Source organism: Prosopis cineraria, unplaced genomic scaffold (assembly GCF_029017545.1).
Source record: "Prosopis cineraria cultivar Desert tree isolate PC_DT_omini unplaced genomic scaffold, ASM2901754v1 PC7, whole genome shotgun sequence".
NCBI classification, from domain to species: domain Eukaryota; kingdom Viridiplantae; phylum Streptophyta; class Magnoliopsida; order Fabales; family Fabaceae; genus Prosopis; species Prosopis cineraria.
This window is the reverse complement of record NW_026555338.1, coordinates 30,866,818-30,888,243: the sequence shown is the minus strand read 5'-3', so window position 1 is coordinate 30,888,243 and position 21,426 is coordinate 30,866,818. Positions and strand designations below refer to the sequence as shown.

Here is a 21,426-nt window from a genome sequence, read left to right as displayed (position 1 = left end):
ATCATTGCATTAATTCAATTAGATTATCAAGTTTGTAATTTGTAGAAATAATATCTCAAGTTTTCATAATTCAAAATTACTTAAACCTCATTTAACAAATATTTAATCAGAGTAAAATATTGTTTTGAAAGTATAGAATATCTCAGAAGAGTCAAAGGACTCAAATTTAGTTGAAAAACATTAAAGAATGAAAAGTAGGGTGATGTATTACAGCATGTGCACATGTGTAGCGGTTGTTTTACTCTATGCCATGCGTTGTGGCGTATTGCATGTATCAAACATCATTTTGATGTCAAATGACAACAACCTAAGATACCCTATTTCTTTGTTTGATGTTTGATTGAGATGATTAAATATTTACAAAAAACTCTTCTTATAAACTAGCTAATAATATATGTTTTACTTCCAAAATATATCACACAAAGAAGATAAACACTCAAATGTATTTTCACAACTTTACACATTTCTTACAATTTAAGCGTGTCTAAAACCTCACACATGTGCCAAAAGTTAAAACTAACACCAGAATTTACTCAATAAATTTAGGACTACATGTACAAATACATAATTTCAAAGATATCAAATTTTCAGTCCTCAAGCCCTTTAATACCACAAATAAAAGAGGGAGTTTTTAGCATTTCACTAGACAAATAATTTTCATAGTTATGATCAAATCAACATTTCTACAATTTCACTATTATTTTGGCCCTATTAACACTTAATCAAACTTATATACACATTTCAGGGCCCAAAATGCATTCCAAAATCACAAATAGCAGTAAAGTGCAAGTGCATATAAAATGCCTTCTAATTAACAATATACTAACTAATACACAAAATAATTGAGGTTAAGAGGTTTTATAGTAGGATTTTAGATTTCTAAGCCTCTAAAGCCTTTTCCCTTTCTGCACTAGAACTAGAGCCTGTAAAATATTGAAAGAGAGGAGCAAGTATGACCACTCAGTAACTAAGATATATCTATCTTATATAGTTGCACATTAATTGATTAAAAGCACGTAAATGAAAGTTGAATATCCAATTTCATCATTAACTTATTATCAAATTTTTCACATGATCATATCACGTGACAAATTGCCACAATATAAACAACAATATGGCAATGGTTCAATCAACAATAATAATGCACATTGCTAGAATACAGACAACCATATGACAATGACACAATTAACTATCATAACTTGTCAAAAACTTAACAACCATGTGACACAATACACATATGTATGATTAATTCCTTCTTATACCCCCCTTATTTCTTCTGATCGAAATTGTGGGTTATAATATCAATCAAGGCTTCGTTCATGTGATTGGACTACTCAAGCTCACTAATTATGAGGAGTAACCCGATCAAAGATCACTGTACTCACTCTCAGACTATGGCTTCTCCTATTCCTAAATCTCTAGGTGTCATATACCACAAGCTACTCTCCTCAACAAACAGGTAAAGAAAGTTAGGTTCAAGTCCTTTACAAATTATGGGACAGTCCCTTAACAAATAGTGGGACAAGGCTAGCTTTCATGTATCAAAATAAGGTCATAAATATCATATGTATTTATCTACTTTTTTCTCTAGATGAACTCCTACTAACGATCATGCAATGTCTCTTGCTCATACTCATAATCACACATGCTTGTAATTTACTATTACAAGCTTATATCCTTAATCATATAATTAGGCTAAACATGTGAGTGAGACAACATTTTTGTTTATCACAAATAATTTTCACTTTCATTCTTAATCACATTCACACTCTCTCCACTATACTCAATCAATTACAATCATCACATCAATCATCAATATCTCATTTAAATACCTATTCAAAGTTTGAAAATCATTTTAAATTCAACTTCATATTTTAGATCAAATCAAGGTTAATACACTGCCATATGATTTATAACATGCTTTTACATTTACAAATTTAATTATGCATGCAAACAAATCCATTTTTGCATTATAACTCAATTAACAAACAATTATTTAAAATAAGTTTTTCTCAATTACCTCAAATTTTAGAGAAGTTAAAAGTTTTTTCCCTCAATAACTTGCTTTCCAAGTTGAATATGGTGTTCGGATGGTTAATTTTCAAGATATTACATCAGCAATAACAACAAGCTTTATCATTAACCAAATTTTAGGATAATACTATATATATATATATATATATATTTTCTTCCAACATAGCATTCATATTTCATCTGTTGGTAAGAGTTACAATATATTTCATGCACATGTATCCTATTAATAAAAAAATTTTGTTCGAGACAACGTCAATGACACATTTACTAGTGAGGATTTGAACCTTATTTCATGTTATTATAAATCTCATTATAAAAAATTAGCCTTTTCACCATATTCTAGTCCTATTGTTATCATAACTATTTTTTGTTGGCAGTGTGCATATACAATTTTGGAGATGAGTTGTCTCTTAACCAAAAATCCTTTCTGTTTTAAATTATAACTTAAAAGAATTCAAAAAGTTTTTCCTTATATTTCTAACATTTAAATGTTAATAAATATGTGAAAAATAAAATGTGTGGAAAAATATTATAAGAATAAAAATATGTGTTCAAAAAACATTACAGGTAAGATTTGTATACCAAGTATAATATTAACCCAAGTAAACATTTTTTACCCCAATTAAAATAATAAGTGCTATAAAAATAAAAAACATAAATTATTTATAAAAATACCACTAGTCATACTTTCTCTTCCAATTCATTTTTAATCGATGTAAAATATTGTCATCTAAAAGTGTGTTTTTAATTATAATAATAAGGGTTTGTTTGGCTTAAAATTGGATTTTTGCCTTAAGCCCAACTATTTAGCCCAAAAAGAATAATCTTGGCCCAAGTCTAACAAGGTTTCCTAGAAAAAAAAAAGTTATGAGAAGACTTGATCAAGTGAGCATCACTTTAGCAAAAAGGCAAAAGTGGAAAAAAATGGGAGAAACTATAGCTAATGGCCCTGAAAAGTGGAACATAGAGTCATGGGAAAACTATCACTTTATACTTATAGAAAGGAAGCCACCGCACACATGCAAATATCTTCAACTCTACCCTCTACACACACATATCTTTTCAACAACCCTCAACATTTCAAGAACTCACCACCAACATCTACTTGCCTAGTATAAAATTCAAACCTTGACCCTATGTCATCCTTTATTTTGCTTGGCATGACTCCTTTTACCTTTAGCAAATTCAACATAATGCCATTAGCGCGCCATGCATTTAGCACAGAGTAGTGAGTTCTCCAACCAATGTCTAGTAGAACGCTAACTCCTAGCAAAATAGTAGTAACAACGTATCAGCATCTTCTCTTTTAATTTTCCATCTTTTATTTCTTGTAATTTTCACTTTATCATTATCAATATTATGTTTTCTCTCATTATGCAAGTCTCGCATATATATCCATTTCATTTATCCATTCCCTTATTTTTAAGCTCTTGTATTTAGGGGAAATTATGGTAAATGACATTGGGAACTCATTATTTGATTTTAAAAGTTAGGAATATCACACCTTTTAAAGATGCACTCCTTTAGCATGCCTATGCAAAAACCACCGCAAATAGGGTTAAATGGCATTGTGGACCCTAGGTCTAGGGATGATTTGAATCTTGAACTTATATTTGATATATTTTGAATCCTAACCAATTAAACACGAGGTAATCTCACACTTACAAGTAATTTAGACTAAACTCTGTTAGCCTAACCTCTATCTTTCCTTGTATCTCACTCTCTGCCTTCTCTCCCTCTCCCTTCTCCCTCTCTCCACTATTAATTTGGCTTGTGACCATCACGTGCTCATTGTCATTAGTACCCAAATCTTCCAACAACTTTATGATCCCATTCCTCACATTCATCTTCATCTTCTTCACCCCTTTCTTCTTGTGCTTGTGCTTATATGTCTCACTCACAAAACTCCTATTAAACCCCACCTTTCTATGGGCCTACCACCACCTTTGTCCTCATCATTCACATACACATCAAACTTCATCGACACATCACTCTTGAAGTCAATCCCTTCAATCACTAACACCTCCTTCACCTCTTCCTTCTCCTCCCTGCTCCTTCCCTTCTTCTCTCTCTTCACAACTTTGCTCATGCTTGTTTCTAGAATTAGAGGGAACTTCATATCAGCCCTACTAATAGTTGCATGAGTCACACTCACATTGACTATTTTCTTTAACATGCTTAAGCCCTACTTTTACGATGTGTAGGCTTGGCTTGTAACCATGGGATGTTCATGTCCTAATACATTATAATTATATTAAATAAATTAATAGGATCGGGCTGGTTAGGTGGTCTAGATGTCTAGTCTCCTATCCAATCCAACTTAAAAAAATAATCTAATCTTTTTAACCTTTTTGATTTTGAAGGATAATTATTTATAAAGATTGAACAAGACAAGATCATTTTGAGCTCAACTTAGTCGAATGGAATTGGAGAACTTTTATCTAACAAGCTGAGCAAATGCTGCGCATGGAGGAGGAAGACAAGAAGAGATGGGGAAGGAGGTGGCCCCACAAGTGGGAATATAGAAATAGTATGAATGTGGGCGGTAGGAGCTACCCCCGATCTGTCTCCTGTGTCCTATCTAAAGTCTTGTGAAAGTGACCTTTCTTTTCTTTCCCTCCGTTCCTTTTTGGCTTCCAAAGTTTTCTCATTATCCATTTATAATCCCCTTTCTCCCACTTGCATGTTGGGAAAGTGCTATTAGGCTTCCTTATAAGAAGCTTCTTTAAAAGGTTTTTTTTTAATAAAAAAATAAATATACTGTTTAATTGTAAAGAGATTTTAATAAAATAAAAAATTTGCAAACGCCTCTTATGTCATTTTTACAAGAGTTTATTGGCCCATTAACACCAAAACAATTCTTTAAAAGGAAAAGTAGTGATTTTGAATTTCATTATGAGCAGGTAGCCTATGTATGTGCGCACGCGCGTTACTTTCTCTAAAAGGAAAAATTTTAATTAGAGATAATTAAAAAAAATAGAGAATAATGGAATGTTCCAATGATTTTTTTTTTCTGGGTTTGGGTAAGCTCATGTTCTTGAGTTCAAATATAAGATTGGTTATCCGTAACATGTCAGCCAAAAAATATATAACTAAAAAATTTTATAATAAAATTACTTTAATTAATAATATATAATAGTTAAAGTATAAAATTTAGAAGTATAGTGCTAAGAGTAAATTAAAATGAGGTTAATTTTTTTTGAATATTAAAACCTCAAATTACAGCTTAAGATTATAATTTATGATTAATTATGTAAAAAATACTCCCTCCGTTTAAAAATATAAGATATTTTTGAGGAGTTGGATATTAAAAAATATAAAATTTTTTAAAGTATAATCATTAATTTTTTTAAAAGTGTTCCTATTAATAAATAATGTTATATTTATTGTAGTATATTTAATATAAATAAATATAAAAAATTTAATTTAAAAATGAGTGATCATTTTATTAAACGGACGAAACGAAACAATTCTTCGTAGCTATGAAGAATACGTCGCGTGCGCGCATCCGCTGTTTTCCAATTTTATTTCGCTGTCTCCTGTTCCTTCTTATTTTCAATTCTAAAAGTCGTGCGCCGTCACATGTGCGCCCCCGTGCTTTCTTTTTCCATTAAAGTTACGTGTCTATGCGGTCATGTGCCCCTTTTTTTCAAGGAAGAAAACCTAATAATTCAATAAAATTGACAAAACTACTCTTAATAATCTTAATTAAAAAATATATTAAAAAATCCAGAAAAAATATAAAAAAGTTTTTAAAATTTGACTCATGACTTGATATTTAAATATGCTAATATTTTTTTATTTAAAATAATCTTTATCAATATTTTTTAAATTAAATTTAAAAAATGTGAATAAATAAAATAAAATAAAATAATAAATGTATAAAAATATCAAATATATCATTTATATCTTAAGATTCAACATTTAGGTAGTTAACATTTAAAAGTTAACATTTGGTTAATAAAATTAAATATTAAATTCAATTAACCTCATATAAATATTTAAAAGTATAAATTAAAAGGATAAAAATATATAAAATTGTTATTTATCACATATCATTTTATGTCATGTGATGGATATAAAATATATATTTTTAGCAATTTTAAAAGACATCAATAAAGAAGTTTCAAAAATTTGATACAGATTGACATCAATAAAGAAGTTTCAAAAATTTGATACAGATTAAAATTATAGTATTTTATAATATGATAAAAATTAATAAATTTTTTAATATAATAAAAATTTGAAAACGTATTTATTAGATTTTTTTTAGTTGAATACAAGAAATATATCAAATACAAAATACTCTAAATATATCAATTAACCCACAAAATATTAAATGATGTGTCAAAAATAGGGTAAGTCATAAATTTATCCTCTAAACAATACTCGACAAAATTTGCCAACAACAATTCTCATAATTTTTTTCATCAAATATAAAATAAAAGTAAAATTAAATTATATCAATATTTTAAGAGCATATGTAACATTATTTTGTTGAACATATATAAATAAATCTTATGACAGTTATATCTTCAAATTATTAAAATAAGTGCGTTATATTTAGATAAAAAATTATACATAAAATTGAAATGAAAATTATTTCTATTATCTCCAAGCTCTTGTAACATGATAATTTAGGAGAGATTAAAAATATATAATTCCTACTTTTTATGAAAAAAAATTAGGACCGTAACTCCTCGTGGTTCCCTTATCTCCACCTTTGATTAGTAAAAAAATACGTTTGTAAGTAAGCACGGACTGGACTAATTTTAAAAACACAAATTCGAACTAAAAGAGGACATAATTTTTTTCATGAAAGGCGTGCGGGATGGATTATTTGGAGCTGAGTATCGGTGAATTTTTTAAAATTTATCTTTTTTTTACCAATAAAATTATCTTTTTTTTTTCAAACAATTCTACATATCTCAGAAATATCATTAATTTTTGACTGAGGTAGCAACATTTTACTTTTTCGAGATGAGAGCAGGAGACTAAACTCAATCAGTCAATCTCACATGCTGGGTTTGGGTTGGCTTAAAGTCCACTTGGTGCAGAAAGGCCGAAACAACTGCGGGCGTGCATTCTTGACCTTTGGGCACCTTTTATGAAATTTCAATTTTAAAAATATAATACTACATTCTTTTTAAATTATAAAAAAATTTGAGATAAGTTTATACTTATTAATAAAATTTAATAATAATACTTTATAAATTTATTTTTTCAAAACCTTCATTTAATATAATTTTAAATTTATATTTATTTCAATTTTTTCTCCAATTGAAGGATAATATTAAAGAAAGTATTATTAATAAAATATTTTTTAAAATTATTTTATATTTTTGGGACAATAAAATACTAGTACCTTCAATGTTTTTTTAAAATTTGGGATAGAGGGAGCATGAAATTATTTGCTCATGAAATAAAACTCACTAGTCTTCTAACTTTAGAAAGTTTTAGTAACAAGAAGTTATTCGTTAATTAACAAGTTTAAAAATCTAAAAGAATTTAGTTGTGGGATGAAACAACTGTATATCATGTTTAACAAAATAATCAATTTGTTAATTAAGTACCTATTTGTATTTAACAACAAGTCATTTGTTAATTAACAAATTCATATAATCTGAAAGAACTTGGTTGTGAGAAGGAATAAGTGTGTATCATATTTCAACAAATAGCTATTCATCAATTAATAAGTATTCATTCACATTTAATGAGAAATCATTCGCTAATTAAAAAATTCAAGAATTTGAAAAAACTTCATTGTGGGAAGGACATAGTTAGAATCTTACCTGTTATTGCATTGGCTCCATACATATGACATATTAGCAGAAAATGACAAAGTTAACAGGCAACTCAAAAAAATGATTTTGAAAAAAATTGCTCCATTTATAAGTACATGATACTTTTTTTAGCTTTTACTCAACCGTTTGATCAATTCAAAAATAAAAACTTAAAACATGGTACCCAAGCTTCTTAAAAAAAATTCAGGAGTAAAAATGAACCTGGACCCTTTATACATCATCATTACTCATATTTTTATTATAAATTTTTTCTTAAAAAATAAATATTATTTTATTTATAAGATTTTATGTAAATATTCTATGTGTAATAAATCTCCTCTAAGAAATGTTTGACTAATTTCATTCGATGAAAGATTTTTCCTAACCTCTCATTTAAAGAAGATAATCCATGTCTTGGGACTTTTATTTTTATTCACATGTAAACCATATTCTTTGATGACTATTTCATTTATTTATTTGATAATATAGAAGTTACTCTTATGTGATTTACTATATAAAGCCATGCTACTTCATCTTCTTCCTTACATACACCACACACTCCATAATTCCATAGCCATAGATCATCATGGAGATTCACATCCCGTACTCCATTCTCTTCACCTTCCTTTGCTTCGTCTTCTTCATGTGTAGACTTTCAACTTCAAAGAAATCTCTCAAAACCCTGCCCCCAGGACCATGGAAGCTACCTCTCTTAGGAAACCTTCACCAAATTGGGTCACTACCACATCGATCTCTTAGAGACCTCGCAAACAAGTATGGACCCTTGATGCATCTTCAGCTAGGACACATGCCCCACGTCATAGTCTCTTCATCAGAAGTAGCCAAGGAGGTTATGAAAACCCAAGACATCGTCTTTGCTAATAGACCCAAAATTATTGCTAGCGAAACCTTGGCTTATAATAGTACAGACATAGTCTTCTCTCCTCATGGAAACTATTGGAGGCAACTTCGAAAGATTTGTACTTTGGAGCTTTTGTCTATAAAGAGGGTTCGAGCATTTAGAAGAATAAGGGAAGAGGAGGTTTCAGCGCTAGTGAAGCATATTTCTAAACTTGCTGAATTAGGTTCTATGTGAACCTCACAAAGAAAATCTACCCTCTCACGAATTCCATAGTTGCTCGAGCAGCCTTTGGTCGGAAGACTAGGAATGTAGAAGAAATTTTATCGACTATGGTGTATGTGGTTCAACTAGCGAGTGGCTTATCAATCTCTGATCTCTATCCTTCTCTTGAGTTCCTTCGTGTGATCAATAGGACAAAAGCTAAAGTTGAAAAAGTGAGTAAAGACATTGATAGGATGCTTAGTAATATCATCAACGATCACTTAGAAAAAAAGGTTAGTTGTATGGAAGAAGTAGAGGAGGATCTCATTGATGTTCTTCTCAGGATTCAAAAAGACAATAATAATGACCTAGAAATCCCATTAACTCTCGACAATATCAAAGCAGTCATCTTGGTAATTAAGTCTTTGTTTAATTTAATTATGATTTTTCATATCTTTGATTACAACTGTTGACTATCTACTAATCATATTAATTATTTCAGGACCTGTTTGTTGGTGGGACTGAATCAACAGCGACGACTATAGTGTGGGCCATGGCTGAGATGATGAAAAACCCAAAAGTAATGAAGAAGGCACAAGAAGAAGTAAGAAGGGTCTATGGAAACAAAGGACATGTTGATGAGTCAGAACTTCATCAATTAAATTATATAACTGCAATGATTAGAGAAACTTTAAGGTTACACCCACCTGCTGTTTTCTTAGTCCCAAGAGAAAATCGTGAAGCATGTGAAATTAATGGCTACATGATACCTCTTAAGACTAGGGTGATTATCAATGCTTGGGCTATTGGAAGGCATCCCCAGTATTGGAATGAACCTGAGATTTTTCAACCAAGAAGGTTTATTGGTAGCCCAATTGATTACAGAGGCACCAACTTTGAGTTTATTCCATTTGGTGCTGGAAGGAGAATATGCCCAGGAATCTCATTTGCTGCACCAGTTCTAGAACTGATTGTTGCAAATCTACTTCATCATTTTGATTGGAAACTTCCTAATGGGGAAAAGAATGAAGAATTGGATATGACTGAGACCTTTGGGGCTGCAGTGACAAGAAAAAATGACCTGTGTTTGGTTCCCATTCCATATTGCCCTTAATTAGCTTGAGTCATGATTTGATTAGCACTGCATCAATCTATATATGCGTATGTTAATCAATAATTGAGAGGTTATATCGACTCTCTTGGTAGCTATATATTTTCTGAAATAGTGATGGCTAGAAATGAAAGGATTCATGTTATCAATATATATATAATGGAATGATCCAGTAGACGATAGTGTACTCGATGTATTTTCCTATGTTTTGTTGGATAATGTTAAGTATCTATGTATATGACTTTTTTTTATTTACATCTTTCTGTCATGTTCTTATTAATTAATATTATATATTGACACTATTTTTATGCTTTGCTCACATAGAGTTCCATCTGTAGAAGAATTTGAAAGTACACACTATAACTAGGTGCTTTGCTCATTGTTTAATTCAATCAACCTTATACAGCTAAATTAATGCAGAAGAGAATCATGGAAAAAAAACACACACACACACACACACACACACACACACACACACACAGAGAGAGAGAGAGAGAGAGAGAGAGCGCCATGATTCAATTTGCACACATCTATCATGAGATGGAATTAATCAAAAGGATATGTCATTTGCATTATGAGATAAAATAAGATAAGAAGAATCATTCTACTATCTCTATTTCTCATTCTTTTCCTATTGTGCTTTAGCCTTTATTTTTTTTTAGGAAGTATAAAGAGTAAACTTTGTCATTAACAAAGAATATTTTTTTTTAAAGAAATTTCTCAACTAAATTGAAACATACGAAAAGGTTAAGATTCAAACTTCTGAACAATTATTTTAAGTGACAACAATTTTTATCATTATCGTCACTTTAATTGATAATTTTCTTATTTCACGACAATTTAAATACTCAATAGTCAATATAAAGACTGTTCAAGTTTCCCAGTAAAAATTAAAAGTAGCAGCCAATGTGGACTTTGGATTAGCTTAGTCGGCCTAACACTTTGCAACATAGTCAAGGTGAGTGGGTATGAATAGTGATATCAATCTCACCTTTCAAATATTTTTAGATGAATTAATTAACAAAAAAGTTTATTTTATGCAACGTGTTAGAGTTCTACAATTTACACATATGCAAATATATAGCCCACATCTGATTAGGGGCCACATTATTCTAAAGCTCACATGGAGTCCAACTTTAGTGCTCATCACACTAATTAATACTATAATATTATATCAATATGACGAGATTTGAATTATATTTGTATATATTTTTATTTTATATTTATTAAAATAAAAATTTACAAAATTATATAAACAAATTTTTTTATCATTAATCTAGTTTAAATTTAACTGGGAGTGACTAATTTAATGTTAAAATTTTTATAATTGTTAGCTATTGACTATGAAAATGTATTCTATACAGTCTAAATTTAGATTGTATAGAATACTATAGAGTACATCTGGATAGTTAATATATAACAATTATAAAAATTTTAATACTAAATTGAATCCTCAAAATTAAATTTAGACCAAATTGAAAACAAAAAATTTATTTAAAATATTTTATAATTTTTACTTTAATAAGTATAAAATAAAAATATATAATGTTACTTTAAATCTAGACCTGGTCTAAATCTCACATCACACACTAATGAGTATTGAAGATGAATCCACCTACATGGCCACATCACATGGCCGCAAGACTTAAAATAAAATTAAGATTTATAATTTTAAGATCATGTTTGGTATGTGATGGTGCTAGTATGCAAGGCTGATATGATCAACTATGTACATTATCTATGTGCTGCCTCTAAATATATATATATATATATATATATATATATTTTGAAAGTTTTAAAAATTTGCATTACATGAAAATTATCGCGACATAAGTAAAAAGGGTTTACCAGTGTAACAAGAAAATTACAATGAACACTGAACCATATTATTTATTTATTTCTTGCAATGAGTAAAGTTTTACAGCACAACTAATAACAAAAGAGGGCAGATCAAGCCACTAAATTACTTTTATTCAGCGTCGAAAATGATCAAGAGAGATCCCACCCAACCACTGAAAATAGAGACAACTACAAATTATAGAACTAGGGTTGATAAGCCACTAGGACTAGTCAAAGCTTCTCAATTCTTCTTACACTTGCAGCAAATGTCTCAAACATGTCAAATTCAACATGAGTGATTCCATTTGGTAGCTTCCAATCAAAATGATATAGCAAATTGGCAAGTGGAAGCTCAATGTTTGGTATAGCTAAATTAATTCCAGGACATATTCTCCTTCCAGCACCAAATGGTATATAATCAAAGTTTGTTCCTTTAAATTAATTAGATTATCCAAAAATCTCTGTGGCTTGAAAGTATCAGCATCATCCCAAAACTTGGGATCTCTTAGTATTGCCCAATCATTGACAATGACTTTGATCTTTTCAGGTATCTCATATCCATTGATCACACATTTCTCAATATTTTCTTGTGGAAGTAGCAGTACTCCTGGTAGGTGAAGCCTTAAAGTTTCTCTCACAATTGAGTTTAAGTATTTCAATTGGTAAATTTCACTTTCATCCACAAATCTTTTTTCTTTGTAGATCTTTCTAACCTCAGCTTTAGCCTTCTCCATCACCTTTGGGTTCTCCATCAATTCAGCCATGGCCCACTCTAGAGTAGTTGATGATGTCTGCCATTACCTTTGGGTTCTTCATCAATATAGGGTTATTTTATTCTGTTTTGGTTTTTAAAAACAAATTATATTTAATCATTGTAAATTATTGTCATCAACCTCTGCTGTCTGCCTTACCCACAGTAGTCCGCCACTTTGATCAGCAATCGTTTATTAGCAACGATTTTAGGGTTATAATAATAAAAAGATATTTTATAAAATTAAGATATCAAACTCAAACTCTAATTTATATAAAATTAGAGAACTTAATTAAGATGTACTTTTGCCAATACAATAAAATCAGTTACAATTAGATTAATACATTTTTATATAAAATAAGCAGAGCTTAATTCACTGTTTACCAAGCGAGGAATATAATAACATTCGGTACTTACCTTCGTCAAAACTTTGTCAATTGGCATCTAGAGGGAGGCCATGAGTGGATTCTCTCCTCTTCCCCTCCCATCTTCTTTAATTCTTTTTTTTTTAACCATTAAATCAGAATTTAGACGGTTGAAATTTAAACTCTTATAAAATTATCATTTAAATGTTAAATTATAAGAAAAAAATAAATAATCAAATTCAAATTACTAAAAGTTAATTTGAATAGTTTAAAACTGTAGTAAAAATAAAATAAAAAGATATATTTCATAAAAAAAATCAAATCTAAGTCATCAAAATGTGAGTAATCTTTATGGTTAGAAAAGAAAGAGGATGGAGAAGGAAGGTGAGAGCATAATCCCTCCTAGAGGATGCTAATATGCATGAATGTGCAAATTCTTTATCGAGAAGTTAGAGTCTATCAAATGGTGTGTCTTAAGTCAAACAGAAGACTATTCAATTGTTATTTAAAAAAGAAAAACTGGAAGACTATTCTATCTGTTATTAATTAACTAAATGAATGTAGAAAACAATTGGTTTAGAACATTCAAACATTAATGTTCAAATAAAAAGTCTTTGTTGCATATGCATGTTTAATTTTTATACTCCATATACTACTCGATAGTGATTGATGTGGAAGATTTGTGTGTGTGGTGTGTGTGTGTATTATTTTTTTCAATATAGAAAATTCTTACAAACTGAAACCGGTTGGTTTCCTATATATGAATGATACTACTATTTTGGATGTATCAATCCATTTGCATTCTTGCAAACGTGCAACACTCATCCGATGAACCTATTTTATATGTGTAAATAGATACTACTTGTGAGATCGTGTAAGCTATATATTTCTTATTATTTTTATGCTAAGAAAGTATTGTTTATTATAGAATATATTTGTCAAGAGTTTATTTTAAAATAATTCGTTTAGGTTGAAACTTATAACATATAATTAATTCTAAATTTTAAAAGTGAACAATTTATGGTGTCACAAATATGATCAACGGTATCTACCTTCATCAAAACTTCCATGGTGGCCGGCAACTAGAGAGATGCCAGAATAGATTTCTCTTTGTTTACGTAGGTAGAATAGAACGGTGTGTTTGAAAGTTAAATAGAAGACTTTATATTCTATTGTTATAAAAGAGGAAAAAAAAAGCGAGACTATTATATTATTAACTAAGGGAATGTAGAAAACAATTGCTTAAGAACATTCAAACAGTCATGTTAAAACTAATAAAGTCTTTGTTGCTTGTGCATGTTTAATTTTTATACTCCATATGCTACTCGATAGTGATAGATGTGGAAGATGCATTAATTTGAGAGAGCATGCAGACTACAGATGACTATTCGATTATTATTAATTAAAGGAATGCATAGAAAGCAATTTCTTTAGAACATTCAAACATTAGTGCCCAAACAAAATTAAAGTCTTTGCTGCATATGCATGTTTAATCTTTCTAATCCATATATAACTACTTGATGGTGATGGATGTGGAAGATTCATTAAATTATATCTTTATAATTTTTTCCACATAGAAAATTCTTATATATTGAAACCGGTTCATTTTCTATATACGAATACTATAATGTTTTGTATGTATCAACTCATTTGCATTCTTGCAAACATGCAAGACTCATGTGACGAACCTATTTTATATGTGTAAATAGATGTTACTCGTGAGATCATGTTTACTATATATATCTCATTATTTTTATGCTATGAAAGTATTGTTTATTATGAGATATATTTGTCAATAGTTTTATTTTAAAATTTTTCATTGAGGCTGAAAATTATACATTTAATTAATTCTACATTTTAAAAGTGAACTATTTCATGCTGATATCCATGCCCGTATTAGGATTGCGGTTATGGCTGTAATTAAATTAAAAAAAAAAAAAAGATTGCGGCTGTGGCGTTTGGCTAGGCTATTTAGATAACTGCCTTAATTATTATTAGGTTCAAAAAAATAAAATTTCTTCATCTATTGGGAACTAATAAGATTTTTAAACCATTATTTCATTGCAAGGGAGGCTTTTATGCCAGCAAAATTAGTTCATGTTCTATTGGGTCCTTAAAGCAAATATATTGGTTTTGGGAGACTGCAGCGCAATTCAATTCTCCCAAGAAAGAAAGCAAAAAGACATTCTACAGCAAATTACTACTCTTTTTTGTCCTATTTTTAAGACATATTTTAAAGATAATTTTTAATTTAAAACATAAAATATATTGTAATAATTAAATTATTTTTTAATTTTATTTTTTTAATTAGCTTGAAATTATTTAATGTAATTATATTATTATTTAAAGTTAAAGGTTAAAAAAAATATATCTCACTTTTTTATAATATAAAAAAATTAATTTTTTTAAATGAATGAAATGTAATTGAAAGTATTCCGTAATAAAATCAGGGGAGAACTTTAAATGTACTTTCTCATTCACAAAACTACCAGATTTGCCTTAAAGGTCTCATGTGAAATGAAAGTCGATTTCCGGAATTACAATGAGACTCACGGTGGGGTTAGAGAGAGCAAGAGTAGGAAAGAAAACGAACAATGATATTATATTAATATATTAAAAAACAAAAAGGAACAGCAAGCTGGAAGATGAAATGGGCTTCCAAGTATCAAACAATGCTTTCTTGAACCCTTGTCATAATTTCATAAAACATTTTAATTATCTCACCAAAATTAATAAAAAAATAATTAAATTATTACTAACTTTATCTCTCTCATAATTAATAAATTTAAATAAAAATACAATTAATGTCTCACCAAGTATCTTATATCAAGGACCATCAATTTCTTTTAGATGTTCTGTAATAAGGAGAGAAGGGAGTATTAACAATAAAAAGAGGAGGGAGAATTTCTTTATAACAAAAGGAATCCTACTAATTAATACTTTTCATGCTTATAGAAAATGGAGGGAATAGAATAAAATATACTACATATTACTCTTATAATTATAAGAATATGTAAATATTATTTCTAGTGATTATAAATGAATTTATTTTATGGTTTATATAGATATATTTTATTTAAAAATATCAAACAAATCAAAACTATTTTTGATCACAGTCCAATTATTAATCTTTAAATTAATGCCACCAAGGATAGACTGAGGGGATCAATAGGGGCATGCCCCCCTAATTTTTAATATTATATATTTTTGGCTTTTTCAAAATTTATGTAAATTTTATTCATCAAAAAAAATATGAAAAACTTTATAACATATATAATCTCTTTATTCTTAAATCCTTGGCTCTGCTTGTGCCACGTTGGTTATGATTTTTTAAAACCTTGGAAAAGTCAACATTCGAAGCACGTGAGACAGATTGTAGCCCTTAATTAGTGCTCAGAGTCTGACTTTCCACAAACAAGTATTGGACTTGGGACCACCCTTTTCACGAATGAGCGACACGGCCGGGAACATACATAATAGATTATACATTATTTTTTAAAACTTTTACACATATAATCCATATTATAAAATTAAATAAAAAAATAATCTATCTTTTTTAGATTTTAAAAATAATATTTTTAATATTTACTTTATAATTAAATTATAAAACTGTTCTTTTAATATTTTTTTGTAAATATTAAAAGATCCAAAACGTAAGAAATTTTTAGATTTGAACGCAATAGATGCGAGATATATAGTTTAAAATGGCTTTTTTTAGAGATGAATGTGAGAGAGAAGATGAAACTAGATGCGAGAGAGGCGAAAGCAAGACAACAAAGCAGTGTGAGCGAGCTACAATTACGATCGTGAGAGACAAACACAAAGCGAGATATATTGACAATATTCTATGGAATGGAGCACGTAGCACGTCAATGGAGCATAGAGCTACATATTTATAATTTTTTATTTATTAATTTAGGTATTTGACTCTCTATGATAAAGTAAGAGTTCAAAAATTTTTATGAACTATGTTTGATCTGTTTTGAGCAAATGATTATGCATTTTTAATGTTATTGATTCATCGTTGATATACAGTTGTATATCACTGATATACTATAATAGATCAACATAATTAAACAATTCAGACATAAACTTGTTTATCATTAATATACAAAAGTATATCAATGATGTAATATTGCAGATTAACAATACAAAAAATATATAATTATTTGCCCAAATGAATCAAACACAATTTGTAAAAAATTGAATGTTACTGAGAGATATAAAGATGAAAAATCTGATAACAAATAATAGATTTCAGCCTAGTTTTTTGTTTTCAAAAATAAAGATTTCTTTTTAATGTCTAATGTCTTCTTCATAGTGTTCTTAGGAAAAATAGAGAGGGAGAAAGAAAAAAGCTTTGTAATTAAGAAAGGCATCATCAATTTTATATTCAGAGAAAAAAATTATTCAAAGGAAAAAAAAGATTCAGTCAGTTAAGGATTAGTCATAATAAATATATTGTGTTTTAATAGTAAATTTAATTTGAGATAAAAAAGTAAAATATATCTAATTAATTTTATGAATGGTATATATTTTAAAATATTTAAAAATTTCATCCATAATTTATGAGAACTGTATTTTTTGATGTCATTGAGTTAATTTTTTTTAATTATCATTATTATTTTAAAAAATTACATTTGAGAAAATTTTATTAATATTAAAAAATTTAATGTAAGAATTTTTTATTGATGAAATTAACAGTGACGTTGGGATTAACGTTTTGTGATCTTTAACAGCAAAAATCGCACCATGTTTTTGGGGACCACCATGTCTGTCTTTCGCCCTCACTTACTCCCTTCGGTCTCTTCGGATTTCATCCCTCTCTCTAGATATTTGAGTTTGCTATTTGGTTATCGAGGTTCTGAATATCATCATTTTCATCGCTACCCTTTTCATTTTTTTGTATAAAAAAAAACTTATATCACACAATTTTAAAAAATTAATTAATTATAATAATTATATTTAAAAATAAAAAAATTAGATTAAAATTCCTCATATTAACTAACATAAACAAGCATTAATTATTTCTCGTTAATATAAATTATGAAGGATAATTTAAGAAATTTATAATAAATGTTTATTGAAATAAATAACTTTGCTTATATAAAAAAAATAAGTAAAAAGTTATAGTTTCTCTTATAAATAAAAACAAAAAAAGTATTTATCAAGATTTAATCTTTCCAATTGGTTTAAATCTTACCTCCAAATTACAATACTGACATTCTAACACTGAGCTATATTTCTTTGTATACGATTACTGTTAGCGAAGAGGAATTCAATTTAGAATATAATAGTAGTCTGACCTCTCATCTGTTTTATCTTAACTAAAGATATATCACTTCTATTCTTGAAATCTATATGAACCTCCTTTAATATGAAGAGCTTTATTGACATGATGACATTCATATTTTTGTCACACGCACACGAGCGCGCGCGCAGAGAGAGAGAGAGAGAGAGATGAACTTATTGCAAATTTTAGTATACGTTTCATAAACACTTTTTTGTGTACCAAATGCTTCTTCTGGTTCTTATCGTAAGACAACTTCTATAAGACATTGATTCATAGTCCTTAATATAAAGCATTCAACGAGATATTAATTATATTTATTTAATAGTATCTTTATTTAAATAATTATAAGAAAATAAGGTAATTGGAATTTAAATTTTTTTATTTAAATATAAATAAAATTAGAAATTTATTTTAGGAAAAGCATACATTTTAGTTCTTACACTTTGCTCGTGTTTATTATAGGTCCTTAAATTTTTTTTCAATATTTTAGATCTTTACACTTTCATTTTTTGTGTGTTTACGTTCATCTAAAATCTCAACTTTTATTCATTTAAAGATTTAAAATATTAAAAAATAAAAGTGTAGTGATTCAAAATATTAAAAAGTATATTGAGATTTAAACAAAATATATGTTTTTTCTTTATTTTATTTTCACACAATTATTGACTTTTGGTGCGGTGCCAGGAAACTTGTTAAATGCTGACCAAGTCAATCTCACTAGTCACCACCAAACACATTGTAACATTATGATAGTCAGTTCACTGCATACTTACATTAATATTTTCCACAGCCCCTTTTAAGGCCCAACCCAAGATTGAAAAAATTACGCATCACGCAATTCCAAAAAAATAAAAAAAAATTAGATCAGATAGGCTGCTCTCCACATGATTGGTGGATTAATTAGAAAAATATTATATGACAAAAACAAAAAATAGGACATTTTATTAATTAATTATCCAGACAGTCTCTGTCCCCCCCCCCCCCCCACACACACACACACACACAGACGAGTGTGAAGAGCACCAGACGCTGTGCTGTGTGTGAAAGGGAAAAATTCCATCTCGATTTTGTGTGCAGCCAATGTCTCTCTGGCACCCTCGCTTCATTCCTTCGGTTTCTCCAGGTTCTCGCTCTTCACTGTACTCATTTCGTTTCATAAATTAGGATACTTTCAACGCATTTCACGCTTATTAAAAGTTAAAAATTTATTTATTTTTTCTAAATTTCATGAAAAATAATTTATTTTTTTCTAGTTTTATCCTAGCTTGTCCACAGTATAATTAACACCCATATGTAAGGGATTTTTTTTTAATATTACATTCAATAAGGGTAATTAGGAATTTTTTTCTTTTTCAAATGACATCAATAATTTAAATAGATCCATAATGCAACGTTTAGTCCCTCATATTTGTTTTAGTTATTAATCTGGTCTCTCAAATTTAATTTCTATTAATTCGATTCTTTACGTTTACTTTGGTTATTTATATAGATTAATAAAAAGAAGTATAATTATTTAGGTAGAAAAAAACCAGCCTCTGAAAGTTTAAAAAAACAAAAGAATAAAACACATTGATAGTGATTATATTGATAAAAATTAATTCATTTGAAGGTTTAATTTGTTTTCATTTAACTATATATACATAGTAAGTTATCAACATACTTTACAAATTATTAGAGTATTTTGAGAATCAATTTGTTTTTTAAAACTTAAAAGACTCATATGGTAATTTTTTTAAAAAATATAAGAGGCTAAATCAATAAAAATTAAACTTGAGAAACCAAACCAATAATTAAAGCATATTTGAGAAACTGAAAATTTCATTATCCCATTTAAATACATCACCTTGGTGAAATTGTAAGACGTGACTAGTATATAGGACTAGAGTATATTTTTATGATGGATGGAAATCATGATTTAATTAATTTATATTTTTATAATGAAAACATAAATTAATGCTATAGACATTCTTGTTTATAAGTTAAATCATCATAAAAACCCTCTCTTATGTTACCAATATTCAAAATCAGAGGAACTGAGGAAGTCATATTTAACAAGTCCCATAAACACCTAAAATTATTTATTCTTCCCTTCTTAGGTAGATTTTAGGCCCATATTTTTGGCAGAATTTGGAATGAGCCGAATTATTCATGGTTATACAGAAAGTGTAGACTCGTTCAGGATTTAGATGCATGCATGATATATAGATCTGAAATGACTCTTCTTTTTATATTTGTTCAAGCATATAATTAGAATTAATTAAATTAATCTTCAAGTTGAGAAGACTGTGCGTGGTGGTTGTGCTTGCTTTTTTTTTTTTTTTTTGGCATCATCATTAAGGAAGCCTAATGCCTTATTCATACTTTCATCTGCCACCAGCAACTTTAGATGGATCAAATGCAAAGGACAGAATTCAGAGCAGAACCAACAATGATGTAACATATCATCCTTCCATTTATTGTATCTCCAATAGATCTAATTCTACTTTATAGCAATTATTTATATAATAACAATAACAATAATAATTGATGAATTGCATTAAATGCAGGTATTAGAGGTGAATAAAGAGAAAATAAAAAAGTTGCTTAATAAGGTTGAACTGTCTGTATTTTATTATGATACAGCTTAGATGGCAATAATACAATCACCTTCTTCTCCACAAGCTCCTTTATTCCCTAAGTCCCTAACATGGTTATTAGAGAATCAACAAAAGGATGGATCATGGGGTCTTCTTGATCATCATGAGTTGTTGACCAAAGATTCCCTTCTATTATCCTTGGCTTGTGTTGTTGCACTTAAGCAATGGGGTATTGGTGAACAATAAATCAATGCAGGTATTGATGTATGTATGTATGTATGTATGAATAAGATGTATACGATGCTTTTTTCTGATTTGAAGAACCCTATGTAGTGAAATAATTGGGACATTCTCTTTTGTTGAAGGACTTGGATATATTGAATCAAACATTACTTCAGCTCATGACGAGAAACAACTTTCTCCAATTGGATTTGATGTTATCTTTTCTCATTTAATTGATCATCTAAATCTTCCTCTTGGAGGGAATCGTTTAGAGAATTTTATCCAAAAGAGGGAATTGGAACTTCAAAGGTATCATTTTTGATTTCATCTTCATGTACAGAATGCTTCTTTATCATACGTCAACTCCTGGAGAGAGTCTCATGCTTGGA

The 21,426-nt window shown here is 28.8% G+C and overlaps 1 protein-coding gene and 1 pseudogene across 1 annotated transcript; one reads left to right on the top strand and one right to left on the bottom strand.

Annotated features, from left to right (window-relative positions):
- The first annotated feature begins 8,377 nt into the window (after nucleotides 1-8,377).
- On the top strand, nucleotides 8,378-10,235 carry LOC129316334 (cytochrome P450 71D10-like; annotated as a pseudogene).
- A 1,826-nt stretch (nucleotides 10,236-12,061) lies between these two features.
- LOC129316726 (salviol synthase-like) lies at nucleotides 12,062-12,594 on the bottom strand. The gene is made up of 2 exons (XM_054961117.1): nucleotides 12,235-12,594; nucleotides 12,062-12,142 (listed from the first exon to the last, which is right to left on the bottom strand). Exons 1-2 carry the CDS (start codon nucleotides 12,592-12,594, stop codon nucleotides 12,062-12,064), a joined length of 441 nt encoding a protein of 146 aa, XP_054817092.1.
- Nucleotides 12,595-21,426: the final 8,832 nt, after the last annotated feature.

What these genes read in the sequence shown, in the direction of transcription:
- LOC129316726 (XM_054961117.1), bottom strand. Translation starts at nt 12,594, where the DNA reads ATGGCTGAATTGATGGAGAACCCAAAGGTGATGGAGAAGGCTAAAGCT. An exon ending in CTTTGATTATATACCATTTG is followed by an intron (nt 12,143 to 12,234) that starts GTGCTGGAAGGA and finishes TTTGATTGGAAG; the next exon opens with CTACCAAATGGAATCACTCA.